Source organism: Malus domestica, chromosome 15 (genome assembly GCF_042453785.1).
Source record: "Malus domestica chromosome 15, GDT2T_hap1".
Taxonomy (NCBI): domain Eukaryota; kingdom Viridiplantae; phylum Streptophyta; class Magnoliopsida; order Rosales; family Rosaceae; genus Malus; species Malus domestica.
In genome coordinates this window covers 26,725,719-26,749,316 of record NC_091675.1, presented here as the reverse complement: position 1 = coordinate 26,749,316, position 23,598 = coordinate 26,725,719, and the positions used below count along the sequence as shown (strand labels likewise).

Genomic DNA, 23,598 nt, shown 5'->3' with positions numbered 1-23,598 from the left:
GAGTCCAAACACCTTCACTTGTTTGAGAAGTCCCCCTCACACTATCTTCCGATACCCATCTATAAGCCCTGCAAAGAGCTTCATCTTCTTTTTGGGTCCAAGCCCTACCTTTCATTGCAGATGTGGCCATTTGAAAATTATTGAAAAAATTGAAGGAAAGATTATTGGAAGAGGTAAGAAAATAGAATGTGACGAGTTGAAATAAAATGAAGTGAGATAGTATGGAATGGTAAAAATTATGTAGGAATGGCTTAGCTATTTATAGGAAAAAAGGGGAATTTAAAAAAAAATTAAAATTTGGCCGGAAAAAAAAAATTCAAAACCAATGGTAACTGACGTCAGCTACCATTGGATTCAAATTTTTGCCCAGCCCCGGGCCAACTGGCTGGCTGGGTTGGGCCAGCTGGTTGGCCCTTTTCTTTTTTTTTTTTGGCCCGGTGGGGCCCACGAGCCCTTTGGCATGACCCTTGGTTAGAGATGGTTTTCGTGTCATTTCGGGCTATTTTCGGCCCTCTGACCACCCTCTAGCCAGATCGGTTGGAGATGGCCTAACATGTTTGATTTGGTTCAAGTTTAACAAAAATTCTTAAAGAAACCGAACCAAATCAAACTAATGTTAAACCTTTTGGTACTGATGTTTCAGCCTTAATATTATTTGTTATTCTTTCATTTTTCTTCAACCTTACAGTCCAATTACGAAAATTCAATAATTTGCAACATACTTTTCTTATGATACATCAAATCATCCTAAAATCCAACATAACATCAAACTTCCAAGTTTAGTTATCAATATATATAGTTACAACTCAAAGAGCTTCAATTTTCCATCAACCTTGAAAATCAACTTTCTTTCTGCTTACCTAATTATTAGCCAATAAAAAGATATACATTTGTAAAATAAAATCATTTAAATATCAATGTGTAAATTGTTAGTTCCATTTGATTTAGATCGGGTGACAAAATCTCAAACATGTAATCAAATCAAACCAAACCAAATTAAAAGCTAGATGGTAAAATTTATCATTTACAATTTTTTTTTCTTTATAAATGTGGAAGTGGGTTTTCATTTGCATCTTAAGAAATTAACTTGTAAGTTTCTTCTTCGAAACTTATCAAGAAAGTGCTAAATCTCTTGTTTTACCTTGTTTTTTAGTAGCCTTGCTTTCTACGTTCTATTTTTTATTTTTGGCTGATATGACTTGTTGCTTGTAGCCTCATATTTTTTGTTTTTTGTTTTGTTTTGTTTTGAGTAAACAATATTATCTACACTAAGGGAGTGTGGGTGTGGGTTAAGCCTCACAATTAGCTAATAATAATATGGTTCAAATTCGTATTTGGCGAGAACCGAACCTATGACCTCTCACTAACAAGTGAAAAGGAATCAGTAGACCGTAATACTAAGTGCCTCATATCTTAGTGGTGTGAGTTTCAATGGATCCATGTTATATCAATGCTAAACTATGTGTTTTATATTTTTCTTTTCAGTTGGTTATTAACCCAGAAATTTCTTCTGAAATATTTCCTTAGAAAAAGAAAATGAATTAGGGACGGGAGAAAGCACATTTCCAAAAACAGTCAAAGAGTGCGGAATTTTCTAAAGCATATTGTCTGTTCAAAGTATTTAATTGACCTAGTTGTAATGGAATGACCAACTTTTAACTCGACAGAAAACTTCGACATTGATATCGACTTTTTTGGTCTCCTCACATCTCTACTAAATTTACAGGAAATACATATTTGGTTGTTTCCCGGTAACATTACAAGAGCTGAGGAGAATAGCGTTCATGCATGCATGTAGTCGAGTTTTAGAAAATATAAAAAATTCAAAGATCAATGAGAGATGCTTCTATTAGACAACATGATTGTACTTTGTGATAAATAGTTCCTCTTTGGGGGACATCCAATAAAATTGGAATGGTACTTTGTGATAAAAAGATGAGATGGTGGAGAGCTTATGAAGCATCATACTTTTGAGAGGGTTTCCTTAGCATTTCTCAATAATTATATAGAAAGTTGGAAACCCTATGGCGACGAGCTAGCCATAATGAACAGGATGGTCAATGTTACCAAAGACGACCCAAAACACTCGCAATTGAAACCGACGAGAGAGAGTCGTGCTAGGGTTTGTTTTCTTTCTTTTCAATTCGAGACCTCGATATCAAATAGTTCTGTAACGCCCCGGAAATTTTATATGGAAGCTAACTACAGTGATAGGCACAAAAATGTCATAGTTACCCTTTATGTTATTAACCATACTAACATTTCTCTCTTTGACGGTTTTTCCACTAATATTTAATCTCGTTTATTTTATGACTGCATCTAACTTCTTGTTAGACTGTCTACATACCCTTCGGAGGGATCAAGCCCATCGTAGTTCACAATCCATTTTACACATTTTAGAAAAACAACACTCTTGGACCAAGTTTAGGCTCCCTTTGGAACATTCAAAACTAAACCGAATCGTGCAATTATATATGGGTTTTGATCAACCAAAACTCGACGGAACTGAGTGAAAACAATTGGGTTACGATCATGAATATATGTATTTTCAACACACTAAATTTTTTCTCCAAAGGAGCACATAAAGACCTAGAAATTAAGAGCCAAAGAAGGCTACTCGAAACTTGAGTTTTCTTTGCAACTTACGTAACAGCTCATTCTCAATTCATATAACAAATCCCAAAATACTTCCAGGTAGTCCATAAGTCATGTATACAACATGCAAAACTAACAAGGCTTAAAATTAACAAGAAATTGACCTTTTGAACCAAACCCTTGATCAAGAAATTTGATCTACAAACCCAATCCAAATTACCCAACTCCAATTTATGTTCAGACTGGTTCATTGAATGATAGAAAACCCTAAATAAAACTAAGAACTCCAAATATATCATGGCAGTTTCAATTCAACTTAAGGAAATTAAATTCGAAAATCAAGATAATCAAGGAATAAGGAATTTACCCTTCAAATCTCTGAATCCTTCCTTCACAATCATGTTCTCTAACTCTCAATTTCTCTGCCAAACACTCCCTCTCCAATTTTTGTCCAAATGAAGAAGAATTTTCTTCCAAAAGCTATGGAAGAGCCACCTTCTCCCCCTTTTTTTTTTCCTTCCCTCATTTCCCCTTTTTCTTCCCTCTCATTTGTCTCCTCTCTTTTTTCCCCTGCCACAGCCACACACGTGACTTATCTCCACCAGGCCACTCCTCCAGCCAAATCTGGAGCTTTCCAGATTAGTGGTTAAATGACCATTTTACCTTTGCCTTTGATAGTTTATATATCTTTCGTTATAACTTCGTTTCGTGAACGGTTTTCGCCTACGCGCTTGCAGGGTCGTCCTCTATTCAAATATGTCAAGAAATATGATAAAATATATGAGAATAAAATACGTCCTCGTATAATTACGTTAAACCAACTAGGGGCATTTTCATCATTTTCACTTATCGATAAATTTTACGATGTAAATTATAATAATTTCCGGAAACAAACTTTTAAAATTTCTCAATTAAATTTTCATAACCATAAATCGATTTATTTTCGATTTTCTCCACATATTCATAATTATGAATATCTAATTCATATATTTAAATTTTCAGGGTATTACAAGTTCATTCTTATATTAGTCGAATATAGTTGTGGGGTCATGATTTTTCAAGGCCGAAGTAAGACGGATCAAAATGCGAATACCCCAAAAGTCTTTGATGGACTCAGCATCTTCCCAATGGAGTTGAATAAACAGAGCAGCAATGCCATTATCATCCAGTTCCGGAGCAGTGGGCGAAATCCGACGACTTCACTCAAATTGACCATGCCTGTTCCACAAGATATGAAAACCTAATCCAACTAGTAATCAACAAGTTTCTTATAATTTTGGCGTGCGCCACAAGTAATTACACTCTAGAACGCAATATTAACTTTCTAGATATCATTTGGGATCTCCTGGTTTAATACAGATCCTAAAAGGTCTTATTTTCGAATGGTATAGATACACCCTTCTATGGTTCATCTCTAGTAACACAATTATCGCACACTTATTCTCTTGCCTATGCTTGAGTTTCATAATATTGCTGACTAACTTGACGGTTGTTTACTATTTTGCATGTAAACGGATTTGTACTTCTCAAACCTCCATGGCAGTGCGCAAATTTAATTCCAACAATAATAATGTTTGGGTCATTTGGAATTGCTTCTTCTTTAAAAAGCGGTTATGTTCAGAATCACTTCTAATAAAAGCGCTTATATTAAAAGCAAATCAATTTTTTTTAATAAAAGTTCAAATGCTCCTTCAAAAAGCATGTCTATTACGTTTTTTGAACTCAGAAGCTCTTTTAACTTTTTTTTTGCCAAACATGATCAGAAGTGCTTTTAATAATTAAAAAATGCTTTCAGTTATTTTAAAAACTCTTCCAAACAAACCATGTACTTCAACAACAAGAATCAAATGGTTCCTTCTTCTTTTTCTAATATTATCATGGATCATAAGTCAAATGGCAAAACCAAGACTTAATCCTCGGAAAATCAAAGGGTCTCCACGACTTCATGAGTTGTGAGTCCTATCCCATATTCCTAAAACACACCATAACACTTGTTTTCCAAAATGTTAATAAAGATAATAAAGAACATGATTCCTTCTCTTTCTCTTTCGTCTAACAAAGCTCTAGATATTTTTTCAAAAAAAAAAAAAAAAACAAAGCTCTAGATAAGTTTTCTCCGTCCACTCACCACCACATTCCAAAAATTAAAACCCCATCTTTTAATTAAACGACTAATTAGTTTGGGGTGTGATATCCACACCCCATTTTACTTCTTATACATTTTTTTAATTTTCGGCCGTCGGATCGAATGAATTAAAGAAGATCAACAGACAAAAATTATCAAGATGTGTGTAAGAAGTAAAATGGGATGTGTGGATAGCTTATCCCATTAGTTTAATTAAATCGCTAATCATCTATCTATTTACATATAAAGGGAGAAAAAATAATGAAGCTTTTATAATTTAAAATTTTACCCGTTCAAAAGAAATTCGTAAAAAAAAAAAAAAAAAAAAAAACTACACACGTAAATTGTAATTGGACAATGTGTGATTAATAATAATAATAAATTTCAACCAGAAAAATACATAATAAAATATAAAAAACTAGTCCCAAAAACCATCATTAAAAGTTAAAACGCACCAAACTCTGGCTTTAGCCTGCCATTCAGTACTACGGTCTGGTGATATTCCTCTTTACTTAGAAGTGAGAGGTTTTATATTCGAATCTTGTGGATGGCAAATTCGATACCAAATTAGGTTGCCCATTGTTCAAATCTTGTGGATAAAAAATTCGATACCAAATTAAGTTGCCTATTGTGTGACTTAACCGAACTTTCTATTTCCTGATGTAAAGATATAGATGTACTAAAAAAAAAAAAATGTCTGGCTTTGGCCTGGCCTCACCCAATATAATCCTTCATTTACCCTTTAACACGGAATTCCCATGTCCCTCTCTTTTTATTCCAACACAACACCCCAACTACCAAACCAAACCAAAACAAAACCCGCGAATTCCTCTTTCCTGTTTTTCCCCAAAACCATAGGGAAAATCCAAGTACAACCAGCCCAAGCTGACAATGATGTTGGAGATGTGTAGGAGGCCGTTGGAGAAGTGTTTTGGTGGCGGAGACGGCGGCGATGGCCTGCTTTGGCACATGGACCTCAAGCCACACTCTTCTGGGGACTATTCGATTGCAGTGGTTCAAGCAAATTCGGCGCTGGAAGATCAGGGACAGGTGTTCTCATCTCCTTTCGCAACGTACGTTGGAGTCTATGACGGCCACGGCGGTCCTGAAGCTTCCCGCTTCATTACCAACCGACTCTTCCGCTTCCTTCACAGTAAGTAGTACGCCCATCTGCAGAAATGCCCATGTTCTTGTCTTTCTTTTATGTCAATTAGGAGATATATGTATTGAGACCAGGAAGATTCCCAGTTGACTTATTGATCTCACAGATTTTTTTTAGGTTTTTTAGCTAAACAATGTGAAAGAAATTCAGATGCTACTTTTTTTTTTTTTTTAAATTTCTTTTCCTTTTAACATTTATTTCAACAAAAAAGAAAAAAGGAATTGTGTTTTTCTTCGAAATTAAGGTTGTTTGTTGTTCCCTCAGAGTTTGCAACTGAACAAGGTGGACTGTCGGAGGATGTGATAAGGCAGGCATTTGATGCAACAGAGGAGTTCTTGGAGTTGGTTAAGCGATCATGGATGGTGCGGCCGCAGATTGCTTCAGTAGGATCGTGTTGCCTGGTTGGTGCAATTGCGGATGGTCTTTTATATGTGGCTAATCTCGGAGATTCGAGGGCAGTTCTTGGCAGGAGATCATCGGATAGGCAGGCGGTGGTGGCAGAGCGGTTGTCTACGGATCACAATGTTGCAGTGGAGGAAGTGAGGAAGGAGGTTAAGGATCTTCACCCTGATGATGCGCACATTGTGGTGTTTACGCGTGGAGTTTGGCGAATTAAGGGCATTATTCAGGTACTAAATGTGGGTTTTTTTTTTCAGTTCGTGAATCATCTCGCTGATCATTATTTCAGATATTAGCGGAATAGTAGAGTTTGATTCAACCTTCATTGTAGTGTAGTATAGTGTTAATTTATGATGGTTCTATTGGTTAACGTATTTAGGGGTTGTTCGAATAACTTAGTTCAAATGGTAAGTTATTTGGAATCTGAACCCGAGGTTTGATTTCAGTGATGCATAAGAATCTGGGGAAACTTGTCCCCTACTGCAACTAAAAGAATCTTATGAAACTTTGTGGTACGAGCGTGATGAGATTGCGTGCTTGTACTTTAGGATGTCCGAGATTATTAGCTCTAGTCCTATGAAGAGGAGATTCCCTGTAATATATTGTTTTGTCCTGCGGTAATACAAACGGCTAATCGTCTCATGCCTTTCATTATTGCCATCTTACAGCATATTGTTCAAGGACATGAACCTCGTCCTAGAAAGTCCTGCTCTGATTAGGTGCATTGCATGAACCGTATCTTACAGCTTTTCTTTCTTGACGAGTACACGAGTACAAAGGAAAAGTCCACTGTTTTTCTGCGGATATGGTATTCTCTCATTGTTTGTCCTGATCCATCTACTTTCACAGGTTTTCCTCTTTCTCTTTAGCCGCTTTCTAGGCAGCTAAGAATTTAAGTATCTGAAGCAAATGGGATGATGGTTCATGAAATGCACATTAAAGCCTAAAATGTGTTGTATTGTGTGACTAGCAAATCATGGTCGAGTGGATTCTTTGTATCTCATTTGTTGAAGTCCACTCTCATATGCAATTAAGAGATATGACAAGTTTCAGGCTCATTACGGAAACACACATATAGCAAACATACTCCAGCGGCCTTATGACGAAAGTTCAGTTTGGTGGTAGTCAACTTTATAAATCCTAAATACATTGTGAAAGTGAAAGTAATATTCTTGTGAGTTGTTGCTTTATCTCGTTGGTACTTTCCCGTGCTTATTATCTGATGAAACCTCCCCTTTGTAGGTCTCAAGGTCAATCGGTGATGTCTACTTGAAGAAACCTGAGTTTAACAGAGATCCTCTCTTTCACCACTTTGGTATGCCCGTTTCTTTAAAGAAGCCTGTAATGACAGCAGAACCCTCTATAGTAGTTCGAAAGTTACAGCCACAGGACATGTTTTTGATATTTGCAACAGATGGTCTCTGGGAGCATTTGAATGATGAAACTGCCGTGAAAATCGTCTCCAAAAATCCAAGAGCTGTAAGGCCCCCACCAAGTTCAGTTCTGTGTTAGTTTTCTGTTTTATAAAAGTTTTAAGATGTTGAGAACTTAAGAGTTGCTCATAATTTAATTACAGGGAATAGCAAAGCGATTGGTAAGAGCTGCCATCGGTGAGGCTGCAAGGAAAAGAGAATTGAGATATGACAATGTAAGAAGAATTAAAAGGGGGGTAAGGCGCCATTTCCACGACGATATCACTGTAATAGTGATATTCCTAGATCATTCACAACTTTCCTCAAATGCTAGTCTCAAGGATCAGAGCCTCTTTAGCTGCACTAATGTCCCTGTCGATATATTTTCAATGAACGAAGAAGCAGCAGATGGATCACTCCACACCTTCCCTTGAGAGAACTCGGTGGCAAAAAATTTGCATCTGTTGTGTAAATCGAATTAGAAAATTTAAACGTAGGTGCAGCAGGCTGCGAGATTTTACAGGAAAGGTGGTGGCTTGTACATAGTTTGATGGCCAGATTGAAGGTGCTGTTGAATTCTCGGCGTTGAGCATTGACTTCATTTGCATCTCTCTCTCTCGTCAGTGTATAATTTGTTGTGATTGACATTGTGTATATTACTGGGATTTATTTATAGAAGCTTAAATTTATCTTGACCTGCAATTCACAGTCAGGATAGTTTGATAAACTGGACGAGAGTGATGCCGCTATGATGGTATTCGGAAAATGATTTATGCACTCATGTTTTCTAACGCACCCCGTTTACTTTTGTATATTGATTCTCTTTTGATTTGTATATGATTTTTTATGCACTCTTTTGAAATCCTAATTGAATATTCATGGATTTTCACTCTTCTAAAATTCCTCCAAATTCCGATTGAATACCACGACTAAATTTAGGAATAAACATTGTGGTGTGCATGCGAGGCTAATTCCACACGGTCTTGTGTTCTAACTTTTCACGTTGCAATGAGTAATCAGTTTTTTCAAGCCAAACACAAAATGTGTCGTGTTTGAATATTTTCCATAATGATCAATACGACTAAATGATCAAAAAAGAAATCTTGACTGTCAGTGTAATCAAACACTTAGAAGTGGTGGCGTCTCTCTTGATCCTATTTATCTTTGTCTTTGCTTCTCTGGGGTGGCGGAGTTAGTCCTCCGCTTGTTGTTTGGCCTTGTGCCCTTCTTTTATATGAAGTTTTTCCTTTAACCAAAAAAAAAAAAAAAAAACTTATCATGTCCCCTTTATAGTGTTTCCCTTTTTTTGGCGACCTAAGCACATAGACTCATCATTTCACTCTTATAAAATTCATCAATTTTTCGAGATGAATTAATTCGACACTTGAATGTTGTAGTTGGTTAAAAAGAACCAACGAAAGATTAAGTGCATGGACATGGAAGTTGCTTTGTTTCAAGATTAACCTACCAAACTGATACTAATAGTCACGTGGTTTCTTCAACTTTTGTATGTGGTGCCAATGCGGCAGGTATTCCATGTGAACCACCGCCCCACCGCCCCACCGCCTTCAAAGTTTTCAAGAAAACACAAGACACTGTCACTGTGTCACACCACCAACCCCAACAAAACAAACAAGGAGTTGATACTAATTTGACGGGTATTAATTCCACTGATTTATTTCTCGACACATGTTACAAGTGGCACTATGCCCATTGTTTATTTCTTTTCCTCTAAAAACATAGAATGATGATCCTCTTTGGATCTTCTATGTGATGATCTTAAGGATCCTCAAATCGTGTCCGTCCATCGTATATCATACAGTCAAAAATTATTTTAAATATTTTTATTTTAAATTAAATATAAATAGTACCTGACGAAAACTGACTGCATGATATACGCTGAGTGGAGACGATTTGAGAATCTCCAAGATCCTCATGAAGAGGATCTGGAAGAACATAGACCCTCTCACAAATTACTAGTAGTCACGTCGAAAAAAAAAAGTGAATTTACATGTATACTTAAAAGAATTAGATTGATTTATATTATCAATTGATCTTCTGGTGGAATTTTTATTTTTTTTATTGTATCAAAATATATTGTCTCGCATGTAAAGTTCAATGACTATACGTGTTACACATTACTTAGTATGTGTTGTTCACATATTAGGCTTAAAAATTTGTTATACATGATGAGACGTATTAACATATCAATCTCATACGTCACACCAGAAAAATAAGGAACCTTGCACGTTACATATGCTTATAAGAGTTAGATTACTACCTTTGTTGTTAGATTATTTCTCATATCATCAATTAATTTTATATTAGAACCTCAACTTTTTTTAAGTTAATTAATGGATCGAATGATTGTTATTGGAATATATAACTTAGGTTATATCGTTATAGTCTAACAACACAAGTTTCACATGGCAATTATTTAAAAAATACAAGCATATAACATTTAGGAAGGATCCAGAGTACCACCTCTACAAATAGAATAGGGAGCAAAAGGGGGGGAAAACGCAATCAGTGTAGCTGTGGCAACGAGTTTCCAAGTGTAATGACTAAAACAAAAATGATGTTAAGTTTTATGTACTAAACATGTTAGTAAAGAAAAAAAAAATTTGACTTGGCCCTTATAGTGGTGCGGTGAAGGTGTGGGTGGTGGCACTGACAATGGTGGTAGAGAACGGTGGTATGGAAATGGCGGTGGTGCCTGTGGAGGTGATGGTGGCTCAGACGATGAAGTTGGTCGTGTCTAAGGTGGTAGTAGCCTAAGCAAGTCATCACATATGATGCAATGAGCGGGGTTTGGTGGTGCGAGTCTAAATGCTACAATGTTGGTGGGGTGGCGTTGGTGGTGGTTGTGGTGATAATAGTGGTAGTGAAGTAGTGGTGGTTGTCGTGTTGGTGGTGGTAATGAGGGTAGCGATTAATATGAATGAATTTGATTATAAGCACAAAGTTTGGTGAACTTGTCATAAACTATTTTGAGGACTACCAAGTATTATTATTTCTTAATGTGGTTTGATTTAAATTAGGTTATCTATTTTCATTTATTACGAACAACTCCAACTTTGCTCAACTTTAATGCTAATTCAAATAATTGTTTGGATGTAAGTGGTAAATTGCTCTGGTAGTTAAAGCGTTCATTTTCAACCCGTGACATCTCATGTTCAGACAATTTCCTTAATATAAGTTAAAGTAGTTATATCATTTGTATTAAAAAAAGTTATTTGAATTATCCGAAGTATTTTGAGAGAGGAGATATTGGAAACTTAGGGAAACCAACAACTTGAGAAACAGAGAAGACTCGAAGACGACAAGGGAGAAAGCAGATGGGTGTTTATGTTTTTAGCAAGTTTTAGAGCTCCGGTCGCCTTTTGGAGTGGATAGGCTGGACTATTTAAATAATTTGGCGACTATTTTTTATACAAGTACCAAACACTCAAGTCCGTATTAATTAATCATATCCCATCCTTTATATAAGTATATCTTTACATGGGGACTTATGACTCAAGTGATAAGGATATTTTATTTTTGGGAAAATTAGGTTCATATCCTTCTTTTTATTACTCTATTAATTAAAATCCTATTCATTTTCAATTTTTGATCAAGGTCCTTGGGTATTAATAACATCATTAATTATTTGAATAATAAAATATATTTTTTTAAAATATATTTATTTAGTGTTAAAAATGTTACAATTAGTATATTTATATTTATGGCTACATTTTTTATCATATATTTTTATTTTTAGTTTGTACCTATTTTTAATTTGTAAATATTTTTTAATTTGTACCAATTTTCTTTTCATTTTTAATTTGTACCCATATATTAGTTTCTTTTTGTGCCCAATTTTTTAAAGTTTTATTTGTATTTGTACTCATGTGTATACCGTCACGTGACATTGTATATTTAATAAATGATAGAAAAATTACATATGGTATATTTATGTTTTATGCCTAAACTTTGTATCATATATTTATATTTTTAGTTTGTACCCACTTTTAATTTGCAACATTTTTTTTTTAAATTTGTAGTATTTTCTTTTTAGTTTTATTTTGTACCTATGTATTAATTTCTTTTAGCACCTATATTTTTTAAAAATTCATTTATACTCATAATTTTTTAATATTTTATCTGTACCCTAATTTATTTATAATGTACCAATTCTTCTTTATTAATGTACCACTTTGTTATATGTGAAATGTACCTATTTTTTATGTAAAATGTACCAATTTTTTTAACACTATGGATACATTCTTTTGCCATTTATTATTTCTTATTTTTACATAGTTTTTATCCCTTTATTAAATCAAAATGTTTGAATTTTTTTTGGTAACCGTTTCTAATAGTATTATAATGAGGGATTTTAAATTTATAAGATTATAAATCTCATAAAATATCAAACAATTAATGTCAAAACTATAAAAATATAAATATTAATAGTAATATAATGAGGTGTACAAAGTCAAGGGACTTTGATCAAAGTTTGAATACTATTAAGGTTTTAATCAAAGAATGTTAAGGATTAGAGACCGTATCCAAATTATCCCTTTATTTTTTTTTGGGTACAACGATATATTTTACATTAAGGGGAAAAAGTTCGGCTAAGCCACACAATTGGCAACCTAATTTGGTATCAAATTTTCCATCTACGAGATTCGAACCTAAAGCCTTTCACTTACAAGTGAAGATAAATACCACCAGACCGTAGTACTGAGTGGTAAGTGATAAAAGATGGTGCTTGCAACGTGTTCCTAAATGGGCCTGAATAGCACAGTCCAAAGAAGAATAGAACCCAATTCAAAGTCCGGCCCACCAGACATGGAAAGGTTTGGTTTTGGATTCTTGCCGTACAAAATGTCAAACAAAGTGCTAAAGCTCAACCAATCACGTGCAATCTCTAAACACGTGCGAATCGCACGTGTAGGCCTGCAAGCCCATCTAGTTATGATTCGCCCCATTCTCAGTTTTCAACTTTCAGCTTTTTCCTATTACCAACTTTACCCCTATCCCTCTTTAACCCCCACCTCGCCACTTTCCTCTTGCTTGAGCCGTTGAAGCGAAGAAAGGAACACACAGAAAACGCGAGACTTCCCGCGACATCCCGATCCACTCACTCCGGCGACTCAGAATGGCGGCCGCCGTCGCCGAGAGGGCGGAGCTTGCCAAGCTCTGCACCTCACGTGACTGGTCCAAGGCCATCCGAGTCATCGACTCCCTCCTCTCCCAGTCTTCTTCCATCCAAGACATCTGGTCCGCCGCGCTCTCCATCTCTCTCACTTGCTTGTTCGATTCCTGCTGATCTTCCATTTGTTAAATGAATTGTGTTCTGATCGATTTTGTGTGGCTCTGAATGTTGGTGTATTGCAGCAACAGAGCATTCTGTTACAGCCAATTGGAGCTCCACAAGCACGTGGTTAAGGACTGCGATAGGGCGCTTCAGCTGGACCCTGCGCTTCTTCAAGCTTACATCCTCAAAGGTTTTTCTCCGATCATTTTCGTCGAATTCCTGCTCTTATTTGACTTGGAATGTTTATTTCGTTTTCTTTAAATTTGATATAATTGGAGTAATTAGCTGATAATTATAGCTCCCATTATGAAACTGTTAAGCTACTCGTAATTAGAGGTTTTGGATTAGATTTTAGGTCGTCTTAATTTGAATTTTAGGTGTTACTGGAATATGTGATTGAGTGGTTAGTTGATGCCGAGTAAAAGGTTCAAAAAATTTGTGAGCATGATATTAAGGAATCAAAAGTGCATTATTTGGATGACTTGTGGTGGTGTTGATTGTATCTGTCCTTGTATATACCAGATTTTTTTTGGTATGATCTAGAAGTTCCTTAACGATGATTTATTGAAGGTTCTGTGAAAATTATAAATTAAATTTTATGTATTTTTTATAGTTGGTTATTCCAATAATTAGGAGCTTACTCCCCGTCATTATATACGAAAGTACATTTACGAGAATGCACACTTTTTCGAATAATTAATATACACGCATACACACTGAAACAGGACAGTTAATTTTGTTAGAATTATGTTGCTCTTTGTGATGCATGCATAATTGTGCACTCTTGGTGTGCGCGTAGTCGATTGTTTTATGATTCGACATGAAGTACTCTTGGGGCTCAGGCATCTTTGCGATCTTAGAATTGATTTTTGTGCTATAGGTCGTGCATTTTCTGCTTTGGGAAGGAAAGAGGATGCTTTTTTGGTTTGGGAGCAAGGCTATGAACATGCCTTGCGTCAGTGTGCAGATCTGAAGCAGTTGCTAGAACTGGGAGAGCTTTTAACAATTGCAAAGAAGGACGAAAATAATGGAGATGATAACCAAGCAAAAGAGTCAGCATCATCTAAACTTGTGTCCGAAGAAAGCCCGCATATTAATGGGAAATCTGGTGAGACTTACAAGAATCACAATAAATTGAGTGGTGAATCAAAATTATGCTGTGAATCAACAGTTACCTCTGCGGTCCACGGCAAGTTTAATGGAAATGGAAATTTTGTCGCATCCAAGGGAATTGGTGATAAAGCCGGAGGGAGTAAGAAGTTTGATAGCCAAATGAATGGGAATCATGATATTAATGATAAATTACATTCTGAATCATGCAATGATTTAAGTGATACATGCAGTAAGTTACCTATGATTTGTAGCAAATCAAGTGATTTAACAGAAACTCCTCCCACACCCCCTAAATTAAGTACTAAATCTGATATACGCCATGAAATTGGTGAGGAGTCCAAGAGAAATAAAAAGTTCTCTGTTGCTAGACTTTCAAAGACCAAGTCAATAAGTGTGGATTTTCGATTATCAAGAGGTATAGCAGAGGTATGTTATAATTCTTTATTTGGTAACGGTTTTTCTGTTTGAGCACAGTTATTGTTTGTGTTGAACTTCCAGCGTTTTAAACCTTGTATTCTGTTTAACATATAATGCAACTTTTTTAAGGTTAATGAAGGGAAGTATGCTCATGCCATAACTATATTTGACAAGGTAAAGCTTCACTCCATGCCAGTCATCCTGAACAGTTTCTGGCAATTTCAGTTTGTCTTCCCATCTATACTTTTCCTTGATTGTCTTTCACTTCCATTTGTTTTCTTTTCCCTTCTTTGTTTCTTGTGTGTGGATAGGGAACAAGTCTAGAGGGTCATTGTTCTATGGGGCCATTAGCAAGTTTTATGAGCATTTGCATTTTTGTATAATTATATGCACAGATATTGAAAGAGGATTCTAACTATCCAGAGGCACTAATAGGGAGAGGGACAGCCTATGCATTCCAACGAGAACTTGAGGCTGCAATAGCTGATTTTACAAAGGTATTTGACTAAATAATATCTGACAAAAGAATAAAAATATTTTGGCTTCACCTTCACATGCAAGTAGTCGATCTGATTATGTTGTTCAGGCCATGGAATCAAATCCATCAGCTTGTGAGGCATGGAAACGGAGAGGACAAGCACGAGCTGCCATGGGAGAATTTGTTGAGGTGGTTATGCTATCTCAGTCTTTCCATGTAACTGTATCATCTTTGAATTTAACTAATGAATATTTTTTGGTTGTGGTTGTACACTGTTCCTCCGACTTAATTATTGGTAAAATAATAAGAAAAATTCTTTTGTTATGACACAAGAACTGCCTTGCATATTTGTTTCCTCATGATTCCAGGCCATTGAAGATTTGTCCAAGGCATTAGAGTTTGAACCAAATTCAGCCGACATTTTGCACGAAAGGGGTAACAAGCTCAAACCCCATATCTTTTCATTAATCATCATAACTCAGGACTCAGTTTCAAAGGCTATAACATAATACCTTCATCTTTTATATGAACAAAATGAAATTGTATTACAGGAATTTCAGTATTTCATTTTGTCTTTCCTGATGCAATAAGTGCTGTTAGGATGTTAAGAATGACGCAGGCAAACAATTTTCTAGAGAGAGTGATAGTCTAATAGCTGTACAAGCTTGATTTTGAAGTTTGTGAGGTCTTTAATTATATTAAATGAAAATTTATATGCAACTGACAGAGACTATTGCATGATAACCTCAGTACTATGTGTAACAAATGAAACTTATATGCAAGTGACAGATACTATTGCATGATAATTTCAATACTATAACACAATAGCCGATAGAAGTACACATATTGGGAAATCTATTCACTGTATTTTTATTAGTAGCCAAAAGAATGTTTTTTTAATTTTTTTTTTTATAGACAGATAATGACAGTAGCATTTTAATTTTTGTAGGAATTGCCAACTTCAAGTTCAAGGACTTCTACACTGCCGTTGAAGACCTATCTGCATGCGTGAAACTTGACAAGGATAATGCATCTGCATACACATATTTGGTGAGTCTTCAAGATTCGGTTTCCTGTTGATTCTTTAGTCTAGTGGTTGGTCACACTGGTTTCCCTGTACTATATCTTGTCCTATTGAGTCTTGACTGAACTGAAATTGACTTCCCTAGGGTTTGGCATTGTCCTCTATTGGTGAATATAAAAAAGCTGAGGAGGCACATTTGAAAGCAATTCAACTGGATCAGAATTTTCTTGAGGCATGGTTGCAGCTAACCCAGGTATCCATGAAATTATTTTGTTTACCAAGGCCAAATGCATTTCCATTAATGTTTGAGAAAGCTTTGCATGCGTCTGGTTCATTTCATTGCATATCCTCATTCCAATGGCATCATTCATAGTGAAAGGCAGGGTCCCATGGAATCAATATGGGACACTGTCTCTGTTAGTCGACATAGTACTCATATAATACACTAGAATCTAAGGATAGGCTCATAAGTCATAACTGATGCTTGGTAGCAGATTTTTAGTTCACTCCTATAGAGCCAATGGGACTTGCCATTTCAGATGATACAAATCAAGCAGTTAGAACTTATTACAAATACTGTTCTTCTGGGCATGTTGGTTATTTCAGTTCTATCAAGATATGGCAAACCCAACCAAGGCTTTGGAATGTCTGCAGAAAGCTCTACAAATTGATGGGAGGTGAGCATTTTCTGTCTGAACTAAGCCATTCGTGTTTGTAATGTTTATGTTGACCTTCAGGTCCCTGGTGTTAACACTGGAGATTTTTTCTGTGTCTAAATCTGAAAGGTTTGCCAAAGCATATCATTTGCGTGGACTACTGCTCCATGGGATGGGAGAACACAGGTGTGTTCTATCAAATCATATATTTGGTTTCAATGATTGACATGTAGTCCATTAACCATATTACTACTAACATGTTTGCATGACCTTCTGAAGCATGAATGATTTATGGTAATACCGTTGTCTTTGATCATATGTAGATGATTTAATAAATTGTGATCATCACTTGCAAGGACGATATGTTTTTTGTGATACAACAATCCGCTTAGGCACTTCAATAGTCCACAGGCACAATAGCTTTTTCTTGTATAATTTTTTATTTATTTTATTTTATTATTTTTTCTTTTTTGTGGTGGGGCACTATACTCTTGGTTTTCTAGTTTCCATACATATTGGGTGTATTAAGTATTATGTTAAGGATGATGACATTTGACCATATTGATAGATGAAAAAGTTGCCAATGTTGCTTGGAGTTGCCTGACTAAATTTGTGTTATCTTGTTAGTGAAATCATACCCTTTGAAATAGTCTGTAATTTATTGCTGGATTCTATCTTGCAGCAAGGCTATTAAGGATTTGTCAACTGGTTTGAGCATTGAGAGTGCCAATATTGAGTGCTTGTATTTGCGGGCATCCTGCTACCATGCCCTTGGAGAATATGGACATGCGGTATTAGAAGTTATTTCTTTGATTGGTTTGGAATATCAGCTTCATATTTATTCATGATTCAGTTATGTACTGGTCACAGGTCAAGGACTACGACGCTGTGCTCGATTTGGAGCTAGACTCAATGGAGAAGTTTGTGTTGCAATGCCTTGCTTTTTATCAGGTTTAATTGATCTGGAATAATATGGCTTATTTGATGTTGATATTCTTGCACTTGCATTGATATTTTTCTGCTTGTAAGAACTATGTAAGTGCTGATGTGCAAAGAGTCAGATTCATAGCGTGCACTCTGTAACTTTTGGCGTGCAGTTCCATGTTCTAGCATATATCTTTGATGAACCTTTGACACTTTGCTCCATTGCATTTTATTTTGTTATTTCAAATACATTGAATGAAACAGTAGTATCCCTTTCATGAGTGAAAACGTATGCATGATTGATAAATCACAATACCACACAAGGGGAACTGATGACTGACGATGGCCTTATTTGAACTCAAACTATTCATTGCTTACATGTTAAAACTATTAACTTTGTTATTTTGTTTTGTTTCCAGAAAGAGGTTGCTCTATACACAGCATCAAGAATCAACAGTGAATTTTGCTGGTTTGATATTGATGGAGATATTGATTCACTTTTCAAGGTATTATCTCTTGAGAATTATATTTGGTCTTGATTCTCAGTTCATTGTGATAATTTTGCATCTACTTTTTGTCATACCATTTCAGCAGGTGCATGCCTCTCAATTCTCAAATCATAAACTTTACAATGTGTGACACAGTTATACTTCAAATAACATGCATTATTGACATACTGTAAACAATAACGCAAAAGGCATCAAGTATACAATGTCATCGGAGATATATAAAATATACAAAGGAGCTATTCCCTTATCCTAGTCCTTTAAACAACTAATCGTGAAATTGAAGCTGAAATATGAAACTCTCAAGATCGTCTATTTTCCACTGCAAAGAGGCTATAAAGCCAACCATGTTAAAAGTTATTAATTCAAAAAGAACTCAAACTATAACTTTAATGGCATGTTTGGATTAGGGTCTTCAAAGTAACATGGAACTTGGGCTATATTTGGTAGGATGAACTGCAGCAATTAGATAGAGGAAGAAAATAACTAGATCCAGTACATTTGAGAAAACTTCGAATTTTGAAATGACACCTTTCTAGGTGTCATTTGTAAGTCCTTTTTTTGGTCTCTTTGTGGTGTGCTAGAAGAAGCTTTGTAATGTGCTTGAGTAGGTCATTGGTAGTCTTCTTGTCTTGCATTTTTAACAATTGAGTCTTATGTTCCTTGGAACTTTAATGTCCTCAATCCAAATGCACTTTAATAGTCATGGTTTTCAAAGAGGACCCTAAAAACTTCTTTTTCTTTTGGCTATAATGTTCAACCATCTTTTCCCAAATTCAGGGTAAAGCACAGCCTCTTATAAATCAATATGCAAAAGGAACATTAACCAATTGCTCCAAATTCTCCTACATTATGTTTATTGTTTGTTTAATATCAAATATCCAGGAGTACTGGTGCAAGAGATTGCACCCTAAGAATGTATGCGAAAAGGTCTTTCGACAACCTCCCCTGCGTGAATCTTTGAAGAAGGGCAAGGTTAGAAAGCAAGATTTTTCAGTTACAAAGCAGAAGGCTGCTCTTCTGCAAGCTGCTGATTCAATTGGAAGGAAAATCCAATATGACTGTCCTGGCTTCTTACCGAATCGACGTCAGGTGATTTGATTAACTTTGAAGTTTGTCTACAATTATTGATGTGGCTTCTTAATTGTATTTTTTTTCTTTCCATTTTTTCGAGTTTCAACTTTTTATCATTTTAAGTAAACATATTGCCTGAGGAATAGTTGCACCTCTAGTTTTTCCCCTAAAATTCAACAACCTGGATCAGTTAGATTCATTTGAAGCTGCAGATGTTGCAATGCATTCAAGCCCCATGATATTTCTCCTTTCATACCTAGATGCTAAATGGTATATCATCTGTTAAAAAATTGCTCAGTTGAAATATTTGCAAAACATTTCACCAGAGGTGCACATCAAGAACAGTTTCACTATTACCTGAAACTTCTTTTACGTGACCCATTTTATCCGCTTCATTGTCCCAAACACAAATTGATGAATAGAAGTGACCATGCTTGTGTTGGGTAATCTGAGAATTTACTTTTATATTTGAGCCAGTTTAAAGACAAGAATTAACTTTTCTGTTCCAAATAAGTTTTGAAAAAGGAGCTAAAATCTGTACTTGACTGTGAGAACCGTTAATTTTGACCTATTGTGTTGGTGTAGCCAAGTTAAGTTTAACTTGTGCACTTTCCATATTTTTGTAAAGAAGAAAACAAGTAAACTTTTTCCACATTTTTTTTTATACTTTTTTCGTACGGGTTGTTATTATTACGTTGTGGCTTTTGGCATTCTTCTTTTGACTCATTTTGCGCTTTCAACTCTACATGCATAGGATATATAATATATTTCATTGTTTCTTCTAGTTTTCCTTGCCATGAAGTGCTTTGAATTAATCAACCAATAATTTTATTAAGTTTCTCATATCCTATGTCTACCAGCATCGTATGGCAGGATTGGCTGCTATTGAGGTTGCACAAAAGGTTTCAAAAGCATGGCGTTCCTTCCAAGCGGAGTGGAAATATTCTAATAATAAAAGCACCTTGAAGTTTGGTAAGAGAGGCCGGAGAAGGGAAAGAGTTAATTTGCCCAGCCAGAATAGAGGCGGTGCTGGTTGCAGTACAAGTAGCTCTTCAGAGACCTCAACTTCATATGGAATTACAGAATCTAATTCATCTGCACGGTCTATGATGTCATGGCATGAGGTTTATTCGATAGCTGTCAAATGGCGGCAGATTTCTGAACCGTGCGACCCTGTTGTGTGGATTAACAAGCTAAGGTATTCCATTTGATTGTTAAATGTGAATCATTTCTATGCTCAGTAGCCACTGGAGATCATTTTTGGATTGAATTTCATTCTGCTTTCCATTTTAATGGTTAAATAAGATAGTAAAATATTCTTCTATGTTGTCTTCTAATGTGAACCTGGATTTCTACCCAACTCAGTGAAGAGTTTAATGCTGGATTTGGATCTCATACACCATTGATCCTTGGACAAGCAAAAGTTGTTCGCTACTTCCCAAATTTTAAAAGGTGAAGGTCTATAATGGTTCCATTTGTATTGAACTGTTCAAATAATTGCCCTCCTTGAATGCTCATCACTTGTCAATGTGGCAGAACATTAGAAGTCACCAAGGCTATTATGAAGGAAAGATCATATGTGTATAATAAGGTCGATAACCTTATTGATTTATCCAGGGATGGGAAATTGCAAGATGTGAGTTCACCAATACGTTTTTTTATACTCTTGTAAATCTTATATTTTGATATGAAGGCTACTCTATCCTTTTCCTAAATGATATTTTCACTTTTAATTCATAATTTCTGTTTGCTTTCTTCTTCATGTATTACCCTCATTGAACAATCTTTTCTTTCCTATGTAAATAGTCATTCACTAGTATATTTATATTCATGCAGATTATGCAAGCAAAATCTTGCACTGATTTATACAGAGTGGTCGGTGAGGACTTCTGGTTGTCTACTTGGTGCGATAGTACTGCCTTTGAGGGGTAAGATTGCATATTGTTGAAATTGATGTTCTCACATTTTAATTCCATGTCACACCTAATTTCTGACTGGCTGCTTGTTTCAGGAGGCATCTTGAAGGGACAAGGATTACCCTAGTAAAAATGTAGCTTCTTGTCTTACAACTTTCTGTTTTTCCTTTCTATTTTTTTTTTTTTTTTACATCTTATTTACTTCTTTCCGTTTTTCAATATCTGGATGCTTCAACTGACTATTCCAGGGGGGAGAACAAATATGACTTTGCAATCAGAACACCTTGTACGCCTTCAAGGTGGGATGAATTTGATGCAGAAATGGCGAAGGCATGGGAAGTAAGTTACCCTACACCCTTCTATGCGAGCCATTATATTTTATTGTATTTCTATCCATACATTTGTATATTTGTTTCTGGGGATCCTTGATAAGAGCAATACATTTGTATATTTGTATGGGAAGAACAGATGCACAATATGAGACATGAGAAGTGTGTCTTACCATCCCCTAGTTTGTATGTATAGCATCTCCGAAGCATTGTGTTGGCCAGTGAAATGTTCGTACCAGATCTTGCATAGAGTATATCTGAATTTCATTTTGCTAATCCTACATCCAATGGATTGCAACCTGAAACCTAGCCTGAGCCATGAAACAAAACATGCTCTGAAGTGTTATTCCTCTCTTACATGTCTGCAAACCTTGTGAACTCTCATTTTTCATATTGTTCAGAACTGATGCCTTCTCAGAATTACTGCAAATCCTTCTTGGATTATGCAGGACTCTTAATCCCGCATTCCTGATATACTTTTTTCTCATTTCAGACTGCTAACGCTAGGTTAATTAAATATGTAAGCAGAAATATGTGCTCGAGATATACCTTACATTTAGCCACCTTATATCATGCTTAAGCAGAACCTTAAGATGCAGTCCCACATTTTACTATTTCTTTCATGGTGAGTCTTGTGGATAGAATGGACTTTAGGCTGGTTTATTGGGCAGATTCTTTTTAGCTGGAGGTGCTAAAAAAACGATTTGTTTATAATAATGTTTGTCCTTCACTTGGAGTATCAACAATCCCTGTTGGCATATTTTATTTTTATTTCAAATCGTTTGATTGAACAAATTACTAATTTTGCAAGTATTGACTATGTATTGGCAGGCTATATGCAATGCTTATTGCGGTGAAAATTATGGATCTAATGAATTCACCGTGCTTGAAAATGTGAGAGATGCGATTTTAAGGATGACGTATTATTGGTATATCATTTAACCTTGTTGCATATATATGGCATGTTTGTCTTTCCAAAAATATATAGATCTAAATAAAGACTACATCCATACGTAATATTCTTTCAGGTACAATTTTATGCCTCTTTCAAGAGGCTCTGCAGCTGTTGGGTTTGTTGTTATGCTCGGATTATTTCTTGCTGCTAATATGGAGTTCATAGGAAATATCCCACAAGGTTTACAGGTAGATTGGGAAGCCATTCTGAACTCTGATCCGGACTCGTTTGTTAATTCGATGAAGACTTGGTTGTATCCTTGTCTGAAGTCAACGACATCCTGGAAAGATCATCCTGATGTGCAATCAACTTTGGCCACAACCGGTTCAGTTGTTGCCGCTCTGAGCACTTACAATGACTGAGCTTCTAAAAGTCCTGAAGAGGTGAGTTCACTGCATCAGTAGGTCTAATGAGAATATGGTATAGCTCTCTGATTGCTCAAAACTGGGGCTCGTTTGGTTTCTAGGTTGAAAATGGTGGGATTGTAATATCATTCACTTATAACCTTCGATAATCAATACACCTTAAAGAGTTTATGAGTTACCCAATCCAATTCAGTCCAAGGAACCAAACGAGGCCTAATTTATTGTAGGGTCTTTAGATATTGGATATCCAAGTATTCAAATGAAGCTCCCACATGTAAAATACGTCTCATATGATACAATGTTGTGACTTTCTGAATCTGACTTGGTTGCAGCCAAATATTGTAAGCGGGAAGATTGTTTGTGGTATTCGTCGGAGGGAAACTGAGTCAATTTGAGGCAAGATTTCTGCAAATCTTACACCTGCTTGTATCATTGTAAACATGTTATGCACGCTGTATGTTTATTTGTTGTACAGGCTCCCTTGGATAATAAATTTGTAATTGTTATTTTCTGTGCTTCTTCATTTGTTATTGTTCATCACAATAAATTTGACCTGCAATTTTAATTCACAATACATACTTGTCATGTTATACATTTTCAATATTTCACTATCTTTTCCCTTTTTGGAACATTATTGTTTGCCACCGTACTTTTTCCCTTGGTTCCTTTGAGCTAACTACATCTTACACCATCGAGGTTTGGAGTCGGTGTCAAGACGGGTCATGAGGTTCCAATTCTTTTCAACGGTAACGGCAGATGATTTTGTTGTTTGTATGGAGTTTTTCATGTGAGACCCAATGTGAATGAACGAAACACACACGTACATATATCAAATTGATTTGGGAAATG

At 35.7% G+C, this 23,598-nt stretch overlaps 2 protein-coding genes across 3 annotated transcripts; both read left to right on the top strand.

Moving 5' to 3' along the window:
• Nucleotides 1–5,469: 5,469 nt before the first annotated feature.
• LOC114826103 (probable protein phosphatase 2C 78) lies at nt 5,470–8,420 on the top strand. Of its 2 annotated transcripts, XM_070814014.1 has the most exons (5): nt 5,482–5,873; nt 6,147–6,511; nt 7,524–7,596; nt 7,696–7,760; nt 7,858–8,420. In XM_070814014.1, the coding sequence occupies exons 1-5, from the start codon at nt 5,612–5,614 to the stop codon at nt 8,125–8,127; spliced, it is 1,035 nt and encodes a 344-aa protein (XP_070670115.1). In that variant the 5' UTR covers nt 5,482–5,611; the 3' UTR covers nt 8,128–8,420. The 2 variants fall into 2 exon arrangements, with proteins under 2 accessions (XP_070670114.1, XP_070670115.1); XM_070814013.1 differs by having other exon boundaries at nt 5,470–5,873; nt 7,524–7,760.
• A 4,257-nt stretch (nt 8,421–12,677) lies between these two features.
• Nucleotides 12,678–23,343, top strand: LOC103401477 (suppressor of RPS4-RLD 1). Its single transcript, XM_070813342.1, has 24 exons — nt 12,678–12,955; nt 13,073–13,182; nt 13,873–14,531; nt 14,652–14,696; nt 14,918–15,019; nt 15,109–15,189; nt 15,369–15,435; nt 15,950–16,050; nt 16,170–16,277; nt 16,631–16,701; nt 16,810–16,866; nt 17,363–17,471; nt 17,551–17,631; nt 18,024–18,110; nt 18,996–19,202; nt 20,045–20,382; nt 20,550–20,636; nt 20,721–20,820; nt 21,021–21,112; nt 21,196–21,234; nt 21,349–21,439; nt 22,261–22,358; nt 22,458–22,767; nt 23,082–23,343. Exons 1-23 carry the CDS (start codon nt 12,834–12,836, stop codon nt 22,744–22,746), a joined length of 3,141 nt encoding a protein of 1,046 aa, XP_070669443.1. The 5' UTR covers nt 12,678–12,833; the 3' UTR covers nt 22,747–22,767; nt 23,082–23,343.
• Nucleotides 23,344–23,598: the final 255 nt, after the last annotated feature.